The sequence below is a fragment of the Diorhabda sublineata genome, chromosome X, assembly GCF_026230105.1.
Source record: "Diorhabda sublineata isolate icDioSubl1.1 chromosome X, icDioSubl1.1, whole genome shotgun sequence".
In the NCBI taxonomy this organism is placed as follows: domain Eukaryota; kingdom Metazoa; phylum Arthropoda; class Insecta; order Coleoptera; family Chrysomelidae; genus Diorhabda; species Diorhabda sublineata.
Genome location: NC_079485.1, coordinates 35,926,368 through 35,938,725, shown reverse-complemented (window position 1 = coordinate 35,938,725; position 12,358 = coordinate 35,926,368). Strand labels below are relative to the sequence as shown.

The window sequence follows — 12,358 nt, the reverse complement described above, 5'->3', positions numbered from 1 at the left end:
AAGAATATGTCGACGATTCTAAAATATTCTATCGATTTATTTTTTACGACATAGTAATTAAATGAACCTGAAATAGATCACATGCACGGAATGGATATGGAATTTAGGAATAATAGTAATTTCTTGTTAAAAACAAACGAAAAAAGGATTGTTATTTTTTCAAAACCTCTTAATAAGTACTAAGTAAAGCATATAGAATTCATTTTTTAATCTTTTAAAAAAATGGTCACTTACAATGTGTTTATTAAAAAATTATTAAGACAGATGCAGTTTTATTCTTTTTCAAATTGAAGACGTTAGTAACCTTAAACATTTCAAGCACTTATACTAATCTTTTACCGCAAATAATTCAAATGTTGTCACAGTAAGTTAACTTTCGCGAATATATATTCGAAAATATTTCTAACAAGGATGACTTCTAAAAAATATGTTTTAAACGTTTTAAAATGTAATAAGGCAGACATTTTCAATATATTATAAAAATAAAATAGTTTCTTTTCATATTTATGGCATCTATTAAATATCTATATCATCTGTAAAATATTCATCTATAAAATATTTCAAGTAGTGTAATAATTTATATTTCTTTTTGTTCAATAGGGTACTTGCATTTTTTAAAAAGCATTTATATTTCTGTTTATTTTATAAGTTCTTGATATGAAATAATTGCAAAATTGCAAATTTTTAACTACATAAGAAAACGATTCTCATTGATTTTCAGTTGTGACATCATAAGTTTAATGAAAACATTGAGCAGTTGTCTGCTTGATGATCACAAGGTTATCGTTACCTGCAACGTAGCGTGTGCTGTTATAATACAGTTTTTATTTATTGATTACGTATACATAAAACATTTTTTTATGAATAAGAATAAAGTGAATAAACCGTTTATAGTTTAAGTTTTTGCATTATTACATAATCACGTCAAAAACTAAAGCATAATAAACTCTCTATAATTATTGCTCAAATAATTTAAAATATATATATAATAAAAGATGTATATAAACTATTTTCTTCTCAAACCATGCAAGTACCCTATTAAACATACACGTCTAGTTTTTTTAGCTTGAGAGCAGCTTAATAAAAAAATGAAAATCAGTTTATTTTTTATTGAAAAACTGTTCAAACTAATACATTTATGATTTATTAGAAGAAAATTAAAATTCATAGTTACTCAAAAAGGCGCTTATTTAGCGCTATCACTTCAATATTTTTTCGAAAATCTGATTATGCCATTTTATTGATGATGGAAGAGTGAAGAGTATTCAACTGGTTAGCCCATCTGTCCAAAGCGCTATATCTTGCTTGATTTATTGTCGCTCTTTCTAAGAATAACACTTGATTTACTTGATCTATACGACCTTGGATTGTACTGAAAACATACAAAATTTGCATATCTGTCAAGTTTTAAATAAACTAAAAGTTGCAATCTTTTTTTTTCATTTTTTTTCCAGATACGGGGGCGTTCTAATGAAAGAGGGACACCTTCGCCATTATTATTATTAGTTTTTACCAAATTTCAAATGTCATCTACTAAATATTACAAGAATCTGATGGACAGATTGGTTTCAATATACACATGAAGAAAACAGTTTTCTTCAATAGCTGTTGGAGAAAAAAGTATTTCCAATATTAAACATTATTTTTTACATGGAAATACAATTGAAATGGCTGAGGAAACGTTATGTATATATTATACTTAAAGTATTCCATTCGATAAAATAATTTGAGGTTCTCTAAAAGTGGCCGTCATTTATTTTAGCTACTCCAGAAATAATTCATAAAATCCGTAACCTACTTACCAGTCGTCAGTATATAAAATAGCTAGTGAAGTAAATGTTTCAACCAAACGTGTGTATAAGGTTGGTTCTATGATTACTTAATATTTAACAAAAACGAATATTTGGATATATTTCAATGTTATCAAAATGAATTTTCCCTTCAATACGACAAAAGATAAAACTTGGGTTCACCATTATACTCCAGAAACAATAGTACAGTCTAAACTAGACTTCCCATGCTCCGTAGAAAGCAAAAACCGTTATTTTGGATAATAAGATCATAGCCATACTGTTCTGAAATTACCAAGATATAGGCTGAATATTTTAAAAATGAAATAGTTCTAACATTCCACACAGACCTTAGTATGATATTGTAGGGGGGCTAGTTTTTTAATTGGGTTAGTTATTGCTGGAACTTAACTTTTCTCTATATAACTACACATCACATATCTATAGGGATCTAGGCTGTTCCAATTGTGTTTAAAAAACCTACAGATATTCGAGAAAGAATTCTATAAAAACAGCACATGGGTAGATAAACTCAGTTTAAGTTGAAATCTGGACCCGTTGGTGATATCCAACTGAACACACTATTTAAACTACCACTACACCAACACTCACAATTACACTGTCTGACAAGTTTACCTTCAATCTCTGAAGACGATAATTTGGTTATGAAAACGAGCTATAGGTAGGAGTGTAAGTTTAATCAGTATACATGGATCTCCAAATATGAGTCCAGTAATCAAGGAGAAAAAGTTATATAACTATCAAAAAAATTTATGAAAATTCAATGGAAATTTGAAAAATATCACTTACTTATCTAATATACATGAAACCAATAAACTCTCTACTTCCAAAACATCAATATTCAATTCTGTAGAAATAAAGGGAATCTGTATACGAGTATATGGTTTTATCAACTTTATCAGTACTTGAGTTCTTATATTGCGAAGCAAATCTAAAATCATATAATGTTGACCAATAAATTTGAATCTTTAAAGATATACTCACCTTCAATATGCTCTCTAATAAATGGATCATCCATAATATTTTGCCTATTCTGTTTCAGAATGTACTCAAATTCATTAATATCATTATTTTGGTACGCATTCACTAAATTGGTCATTGCTAATATTTCAGGATCATTTTTGTACGGTTTTGCTTCCTGAGAATCAAAGGGATTTATGCCAGACTTCATCAACCTAAGAATAACACAGACAAAATTGTTTTTTGTGATATCAATAAAAATTTATGATTGTAAAATATTTAGTTTCATGTTATATTTTGGGAAGTTATAGATTACTGCATTTGTAAAATTTATTTTTATGACATATTTCTATCATTTGATAATCAAAAATATTTTTGAAATTTGTAGAAATGAACCTATTTTTTGAATAAATCTATTTTGCAACCAATTGAATACAATACCATAATATTCATTTGTGGTTGTATGAAACAGAGGTCACAGTTATTCTGTACATCTAATATTATTTAATGTAATCATAACCATTATTATTGGGTGTCTAGAGAAGATCACCCAATACTAGATTATATATATGTACAATTGTCTATTATTATTCTTAATTCTTATCCTCACGCCCCAAGGATTTCCATAATCTGCAAATTTTGATTAGTTTCAGTTTGTAATTAAAAATGGTCAGTTTACCACGGATATTAGCACAATATCTAGATTTCAAAAATGCATTTTCCGATCTATTTACTAATAAAAACGCTTGAAGTCGATAAAATGATAAATTTTGAAAAAAATTGAATTTTTAGTCTGATTTATCTAGAAAAACAACTTTATACTCTGTACAAGTTTTATTAAAAAGTATAAAGAATTATTCTATTAGAAAGATGAAATTTGAATTAATCTCCTTCAAAGTACTACCTACCCTAGCTATTCACTCATTTTAAGGTTGAATCTATGACTGCAAAAATTCTTTTGGAATGGTTTTTATCTGCTATGTCGTGGTCTTCTCAATATCAGAAATGGTGTCAAAATGTTTCCATTTCAGCATAGGAGCAGAAGTTGTAAGATGTTAAATATGGTGAATGTGGACAGACAGGAAGACTTTTAACATTCAAAAACTTGCAAATCAAAAGTGGCTAGTGGCAAGGCACATTGTCATAATGAAGAAAGAAGTTATTGGCATATTTTTCAAGTTTGTTGTGTTTCATTTCACATCATGAGTTTGATATAGATTAACGAGCTGTATTAGGGCGAGGTGAACAAAATTTGTTTTCCATTAAGAACTCTGAATTTTTGTTTCTACATCATAGCCGTAAACCCAACTCTTATTTTTATTAACAATTTTGGCCATGAAATCCAGATCTACATGAACACATCTTTCAATTACATGCAAATGGAAAAAAATTTTTTTTTCATTAGTCAAAAGTTCCGAATAAATTTAGTACTCAATTGTCTCATTTGTAAATCATCTATTCAAATGCTTTACATGGACCCTTACAAGATTTTAATTTCTTCACCAAGCTCTCTAATAATCAATGGCCTGTTTGAACAAACAAAATAAAAAAACTGCATAAAATGAAAACAGGAAAACTTCTTCATATTTTTAATATAGTACATAATGCAATCGTTTTCACTGGCACGAAAATTTTTTTGTTTGGCTGGATACATAAGCAATATATGCCAAAAATTGAGTTACATATTGTGAGTTTTATATGAACAATTATTTTTTTCCTATATTAATTTGAACAAAAAAAAATTTCATAATTTTCGAATTTATAAAAGATACGCACTTCATTGGACAGCATTTACCACAAATGAGAAGCATTACTTGAACCAACTTGAAACTTTATGCCCAACCTACATTCTTATCTATTTCAAATGTATTTCATATCGTAAAACAACAAAGATTAGTGGCTATACTTACATATTTGCAAGAACTAAGTATTTTAAGCATGTAGTGCGTCTGGGGCTTCCAGATTCATCATAATTTTTGAATGCTTCAAAGAAATCAGTGTGGGCCTTTTCGAATTCTCCTTCTCGAAGATGCATTTTACCACCACATTCTAAAAAGTATAGTAATATATATTTGATGCAGTGAACCTTGCAAACTATACTTCCATAGAGAGATAAATTTGTTTATATGACAATATCAGAAGAACATTTAAAATCGGTATTTGATCAAAACAATCTATTAGATATTAACTCACCCCTGATAACTCCCATAATTAAAGGATGTGGAATAGCAGATTTAATATGCAAAGATTGTTCATACAAAGTTTTGAGTTTCTTATTATTTTTTTGTGCTGTATACATCTGGATTTCCAAAGCATATATTTCAAGCAATTGTGTGCCTTTTTTAAGGTCATCCTCCCCATCATCAGTTTGACAAGATTGGTGCAACTGTTTCAAAATTTTAGCCAATTTATTAAAATCGCCACGATCGTAGTACAATTTTCCCAATTTAGTATTTGTTTTAAACCATAATCTGTCATTTTTAGCATCTTTTAAAGCTTCTAATGTGGTTTCATAGAAATTTTGTAGCAATTCCATCTAGAAATAAAAATATCAATTAGTAAAATGGGCAGTAACAACTTTTGATTTCAAATTTATTTGAAACTTCTATCATATCTTTTATATAAGATATCCTGCAATCCTAGTTGGATAATTAGAAAAATCAACTAATTTTGTTACAGAGTTTGATAGAATTTTTAAAAAAAATTGTAAAACTTACATTTCGTGAAGTTGATATATAATCTAAAATAGAGTTGATAGATTTTTCACTGTGATTTCTTGTTACAGCACTTTTAATGTATGTAAGCAGTTGTTTATATCTAGTCATCATTTCTTCAAAGTTGCCCTAAAATCAAGTGGAAGTTGTTGTTTAAATCTACAAATGAATATTTGATGAATCTTATCTTATTGGGAAATATATGTATACAATCAATATTGAGCATCCAAAAAGCCTAGCTAATGAGATTGTTAAGAAATTTTGAATGGTTTCACATATTTTATACAGAGCACATGTATATCAGTGGCACAATATATTAAAAAGTGGTTGTTAAATATTGGTAGAGCTGCCTTTTTATTTGCTATTTTATTCCAAAATTATCTACTGAATTGATTCCGTGATCCTCACATAAATTTAATAATATGTAATGAATATGTATACATAGGGAAAGTAAATGTTCTCATTTATATGTTTAAAAACTCACTAGTTTGAAATTTATTTTAATCATTTGTTTCAAAGCTTTGAAACCCCATTCTCCCTTTTCTCCACTTTCAAGATCTAAGACTTTTTGAAAGGAAGCTAGTGCTGCAGAGGGTTCATCTTCTTTCAATGCTTTACTATTATAGTACTGGTTTTCAAGATCAACATCTGGTTCGGAGTTGCTATCTTCAGAATATTCCTAAAAATTAAGTAAATCAACGTATCAGTTGAAAAATTTCATAATATTTAGAAACGCGATCAGTTACTGTTTAGTATTTTGCGAGAATGTGCAGAACTACTGCAAAGTTTATGTCGGTTCCCACATCAGAGTTAATAATATTAATTAATCTAAAATCGCAGTTCTACTATGAACTACCTAAAGCAATTGAGATAAATATTTATAAATAATATTAATAATGACTATAGGTTATGTGCCGAAAGCAGCTTACCAAGCCGTAATCTTCTTCATCGTCACACATGAAATCATCTTCGTTGTCGGACATAGTATATATTATATTATTTAAATATTCAATATAATTATTACAATTTCAATTTGATAGCTGAAAAAAGAAAATACAAAATCTGCATTTATAATATATGAAGACTGGAGATGAGAACAGCCTGTCACTCTACACTTGACAATTACTATCGTTACGTTATTTTATCACTGCTACTAATGCAGAACATTTATTGAAATTAGCAATTTGATCATTTATGTGTCACACGAAATTATGAATACCAGTTTTAAGAGTAGCTCATTTCTTTCAGAATAAAGATATATACAATTACAAAACAAAAATTTTTTCACTTGATAATTAAGAATAAAGTCATGTTACATATTACATCTATTTGACAGCCAAGTCAGTTTATACAAACAAATGAAACACGAGTAAAGAACATATGAATTTTTGTTTGTAGGTGTAAAATATTTGGAAATTTAGTGACATGACCCAGTAACAAAAAATTATGTTATAATAGTTCATGAGTTTTGTAAGAGGAGCATTACGCTAATTTGAAAATAATTTAGAAATCACAAAAATAATGCCAAACATATTTTACTAACTGCAATCATAAATTTATTTGAGAAAAATGGATTTAGCAAGATCTCTATTTGAAACGAGAAATCACGAAGGTTATGTTGGAAAAGAAGCTAACACGGTAAACAGTAGTTTGATCACCAACTTAAACATTTAAAACTGTATTAACATTTCTAATAAATGTATAATTCATAAATAGTAAATGTTATACATAAATACAATATTGAGTAGCTCTTTACCTTGTGGTATTAGTACCAGCATTGCATACAATTTCTAACTAGTCATAGCTTCATTTATTATGATTATGAAACATAATAATTAGAGGTAAATTCGCCCACATTTATTATTTTACTTTTTTAGAAACGGGAATTTGAGCAAGTAATAGAACCTGATGATACAGATGATAGTATAATTGAAAGTTTCAGCCAAGGCCTTACTGTATCTGATACAGTGTTACCTAGTCCTGGAAGTCCTTTTTCGGCATTGACACTCAGTATGTGTCCACAGGATATTATTGCAAAACAGGCTGTTCCAGATGATCCTAATTCCCAACCGGAATACAGGTAATAATATTCTTATTAGTAGTAAAATAATGTAGAAATATTTATGGTAAATAATAATAAGTAAATACTATCCACTTACACTTGTGTTGGATATAGAGCAGCTGCAGCAGCAGTGGAATTGTCCTTTTTTGTTTTTAATACCTACTTATGTCTATAGGTTTTGCTGGTAGTTATAGTGACAATTTTTGAGACTTGGTGTTCCATTTCTTAACTGCATGTGCTTTTATATATCTCAATATTTTATATTTTTTGAACCAGTTTTATAACCAAGTAAATAAATTTAATATATAATAAGTTAATACAACATAAAATAACTGGGTATTGAACCAATTGAGAGAAAGAATAAATTGGGCTATGAAAACAAATAGGTGGTACTCTGAAACACATTAAAATTTTGAATTTTTGATAGTTAAATGGAATTATGAAATACCTAAACATCCTAAAAAGAAGGTCGTGAATACTGCAGTGCCTTGTGAGACCAGTATAATTGGTCTGGGTTTCACATTTCAGCAAAACACATTAAATCAATATACAACATGGTCTACACCTGAAACCGCTAGAATAGAAAAATAAGAATAAATTGTCTGACAATTAGACAAACTGCAATTCAAGTAGCAGAATATGAACAAAACGCTATTGGAAAAATTAGTATCTAGGTTTATAAAGCCTTATGAATTTGTTATTTAAAATTGTTTAAAAACGCCATTATTATTACATATAAATAATTAACAGTGAGTAATTGAAATTACCAATAAGTAATTTCATTTGTTCAAATATTTATAAAATGCCTTCATCTGAAGATCCCAATAATCTTGAATGGTAGTGTGTTTAAGCTGTTTAACCTAGATTTAATATTCAACAGTTAGATATAATTTATTTCCTTTTTTGATAACAAGGTGAAAATAAATTAATGAATAATTTATTAGTTTTAAAAGATATTTTATTTTTAGATTTGATGAATTTGGATTCCGTGTTGATGAAGAAGATGGTCCTGAACAAAATTCCAATAAACTTCTTGGTATTCCTTTTGTTGAAGATCCTCAGCATAGGTAATTATCAATAATGTTTGTCGTATCAGAAATGTAATGAACTTACATAGTGCAAAAGTGCCAAAATCTTGTGGCTATAATGTTTCACAAATTGTTTATTAATTATCTTATTCATTGTATTATACTGTTCATAAATGAAATGAATATTTGTCATTGACAATAACTACTAAAATTATTTATATTGTTTGTAAAAGACAACAAACACCAACTATTAGATAACATTGTATAAACATATATTATCGAAACATTTTGTATTTAATACACAAACAAGTTGCAAAATTGAACTTTGAAGAGTGGATTGAAGCTCGCAATGTTTAGACCCATATCATTATACATCTTCCATGTTATTTCCTGTTGGACTGTCAGTCTACCATCTTTATGAATCACACTTAGGTTTACTGATTTTAGCTAAATATATTTTCTCATATATATCAGAGTTACAGTAAGGTGGTCCTCAATTGTTTATGTGGCAAGTTAGGAGGTGCAAATTCCATTTATCTATTGTCCATATCATACACAATTTTTATGATGCCATTTTGTCATAGATTTATTGTAGTTAGCTTTAAGGTTTGTAATTTTTTATATCACAACATTTTTTATTCATTGGAGGAAAATTCTAAGAAATGTACTAGATAATTGTTCTAAATGTATATATAGTAAAGAATTTGTTGCTATGTAGCTTTTCTAACCAACTAACGAGTATATAGCAGTTAATCTTTAATCTCATTGCATCAAGTCTACTTTGAAATGACTACCTAAATTGTTGTATATAATAAGCTCTTTTTAGTAATATTTGCTTGATTTTTCAATCCCAATATTTATTGAAAAAAAGTTTCTTTTTCATTTTATCTTAAAAAACTTGGTTAATACATGTTCCATGTTTAAATACACTATTGCCCATTTTTATATAATTCTAGAATTCTTATATTTTACTTATTTATAAAACAATTTTTGATATTCATGTTGGAAAATGTTTGCGAACACTCACAGGTACATTGTCTAACATGTGTTTTGATAACTTTGTCGGTAAGAGTAATGTTGGTGAAGTGTAAGTAAACAGTGTGTTCAGTTAATAGAAGCTATTATTGTTTAAATATACATAATAAGTAATTTTTAATTTGTAATGCCTTCCTAAAGCGACAAGTTTGTTAGTAATTTTCTTTATGCCTCTATGCCTCCAATAGTATACCTTAGTGAATTATTTTATGATGGACTTTTCATATTCCAATATAAGGTGGAAAAATTACTTAAAATGAAATTGTAGGTTGCAGTGGGTGGCTCACCTAGAATTCTCACACAATAAAGAAGTATCAAATTTAACATGGGATAAAGTGGAATTAAGGTTACCAAGAACTGATAAACTTGCTACAATGGTTAGATCAGGTATTCCCCATTCTTTAAGACCTCAGATGTGGATGAGAATGTCTGGAGCCCTAGAGAAGAAATATCAATCAGAGCTCTCTTACAAAGACATTGTAAAAGTATCCAGCAATGATTCTTTGATGACGTCCAAACAAATTGAAAAAGATTTGTTACACATTATGCCAACAAATGCCTGTTACAGTAATATTAATAGTACAGGTATTCCAAGATTGAGAAGGATTTTGCGTGGCATTGCTTGGCTATATCCAGAAATTGGGTAAGTCGCCGATATTAATCCTTAGATTACTTATTAATCTAAAATACTATCTCTCAAAAATCGTAAAATTTTGACTTTTTCATTTATTTTATTCAAAGTCTGTTACACATACTGTAACTCAAGTGCACGATATTATGATATTATTTTTGTTGAAACTATTAATATAACTAAGTCGGGAAATGAATTTTTTCAACTATTGTTTACTATAGTTTGTAATCACTTAAGTTCTTAAAAATACCTGTAACATAACCTAAAAGACATGTAGTTTAAGAGGATATTATTAAATTGTGATTATTTTTTAGCTATTGTCAAGGTATGGGTATGATTGCAGCATCTCTTATATTGTTTATGGAAGAAGAGTGTGCATTTTGGATTATGGTGACCATAGTGGAAGATTTGCTACCAGCATCTTACTATAGCTCAACACTAATAGGTATAAAACAGAAAGAGACTTATATTGGTTTGTTGCAATCTATCGATCTATATATTTAATATATATATATATAGATTGTTTGACAGGAAATAATGTATAAACTCTTTCCTTTGAAACCCTACTTCCCTGGCTGGAGAATCTTTCTCAGAAAGTAGTATTCGGCGTCAGTTAAAGTATATACATAACTGGTAATTAGATGGAGTGAAAAATTAATATTAAACTGGACACCACCACGTTTCTAACGAACGACGTTAAAAACGAATAAAAAGAAGGTGGACAAGCTGGAAACACCTTATAAATTAAATTAATAAAAACTAAACAAACTATCCCCGGACACGATTCTCCAAATTAATATGTATTGCTATGAATAATTAAAAAAGTTTCAGCAACAAATAAATTTATTGAATAAAAAAATAATAAATTCGATCAACTCCATATCCAAAACAGCACAACGACTGAAAGAAGTTCTAAATCAAAAACAACTCAGATTTCTATATATTAAAGATAAGACTGGAACTTATCTATGGAAATCCGGGATGGTTGCAGCCTCAACTGAATTCCCAGTTGTTGGAGTTGAATTTTTGGAGGTGGAATCCTTTGGGTGAGGTGGCAGCTGTAGAACTGCGGAGAAAAATAAAATGAGGAAGAAAACGTGAACACAGATGCAAATTACTAAAAAAAGAATATATATTTTCAAAAGAATAATTAATATATGATTGAAATATTTGTAAAAACATCATGTAAATCAATGTATTTACCTATAGAAGAGAAAATATTAGATGATATAAATGTTGATGTAGTGTTTTTCAAAAGATACCTACATTGATGACTGTTTAACTTTAACTCCTAGTAACAAATGCAATACATTTCTTGATACCTTCAATAAATTTAACCCAAGTATCTACTTCATTTTAGAAATCGAAAAACAATAAAGCTATCACAAAAAATAAGCGTCGTTAGAAGATTAACAGATGGAGCATTAAAATTAACTTATCCTGAATATCACCCTGAAGTAATAAAAAAAACTCAAAAATATTTTGGACAATAATCAATATCCAGAACATAAAATTAATAGAATCATCCGACAATTTACATAAAAATTATATAAATCCAACCACACAAATATTTTCAAGCTAAGAAAAAGATACATATATAGCACTCACCTATAAAAACCAACTATCAGAAAAACTGAAATACATTTTATCGAAACATAACATAAATGTAAATCATAAATCATTACCTCTATTCACTAAACTAAAAAACAAAACTAAAGACACTAAAAATCAAATATTATATATTCCATACCATGTTTGAATTGTCCCAAAAATTATATAGGAATGGCTACATAATACTTGGAGAACAGAATAAATGGTCACAAATACACCAAGAATGCATCAGCTGCTCTACACAAACATGAAAAAAATGATCATGAATCTGACTTAAAAAAATCTTAGCGCAAGACAAAACTACCAAAAATTATTAGTAAAAGAAATGATGTACATAAAACAATAGAGGTTTTCTGTGGATGATAGGCAAGATATAAAAAAACTCAGCCAAATTTACCTTAAATTGATTAATTAGTTTATTTCAATTTTAATAGTATGTTTTTAAGATATCTACTAATATGTTTTTATTATCCTACAAATATTTCAATCATCATATATTAATTATT

At 28.2% G+C, this 12,358-nt stretch overlaps 2 protein-coding genes across 4 annotated transcripts in view; one reads left to right on the top strand and one right to left on the bottom strand.

Moving 5' to 3' along the window:
- Positions 1–1,094: 1,094 nt before the first annotated feature.
- On the bottom strand, positions 1,095–6,816 carry LOC130451747 (COP9 signalosome complex subunit 2). Its single transcript, XM_056790965.1, has 8 exons — positions 6,415–6,816; positions 5,970–6,164; positions 5,489–5,614; positions 4,965–5,307; positions 4,682–4,820; positions 2,796–2,986; positions 2,601–2,742; positions 1,095–1,372 (listed from the first exon to the last, which is right to left on the bottom strand). Exons 1-8 carry the CDS (start codon positions 6,466–6,468, stop codon positions 1,228–1,230), a joined length of 1,335 nt encoding a protein of 444 aa, XP_056646943.1. The 5' UTR covers positions 6,469–6,816; the 3' UTR covers positions 1,095–1,227.
- The window catches only part of LOC130451744 (small G protein signaling modulator 3 homolog), a 44,519-nt gene continuing 38,847 nt past the window's right edge, over positions 6,687–12,358 (top strand). The window contains exons 1-6 of one of the 3 annotated variants that reach the window (XM_056790961.1): positions 6,690–6,825; positions 6,884–7,123; positions 7,363–7,565; positions 8,516–8,614; positions 9,879–10,253; positions 10,556–10,686. In XM_056790961.1, the coding sequence (XP_056646939.1) occupies positions 7,055–7,123; positions 7,363–7,565; positions 8,516–8,614; positions 9,879–10,253; positions 10,556–10,686 (877 nt within the window). In that variant the 5' untranslated portion in view covers positions 6,690–6,825; positions 6,884–7,054. Of the gene's footprint in view, positions 7,124–7,362; positions 7,566–8,515; positions 8,615–9,878; positions 10,254–10,555; positions 10,687–12,358 lie in introns of all 3 variants that reach the window. The other 2 variants (XM_056790960.1, XR_008910789.1) reach the window with 2 other exon arrangements.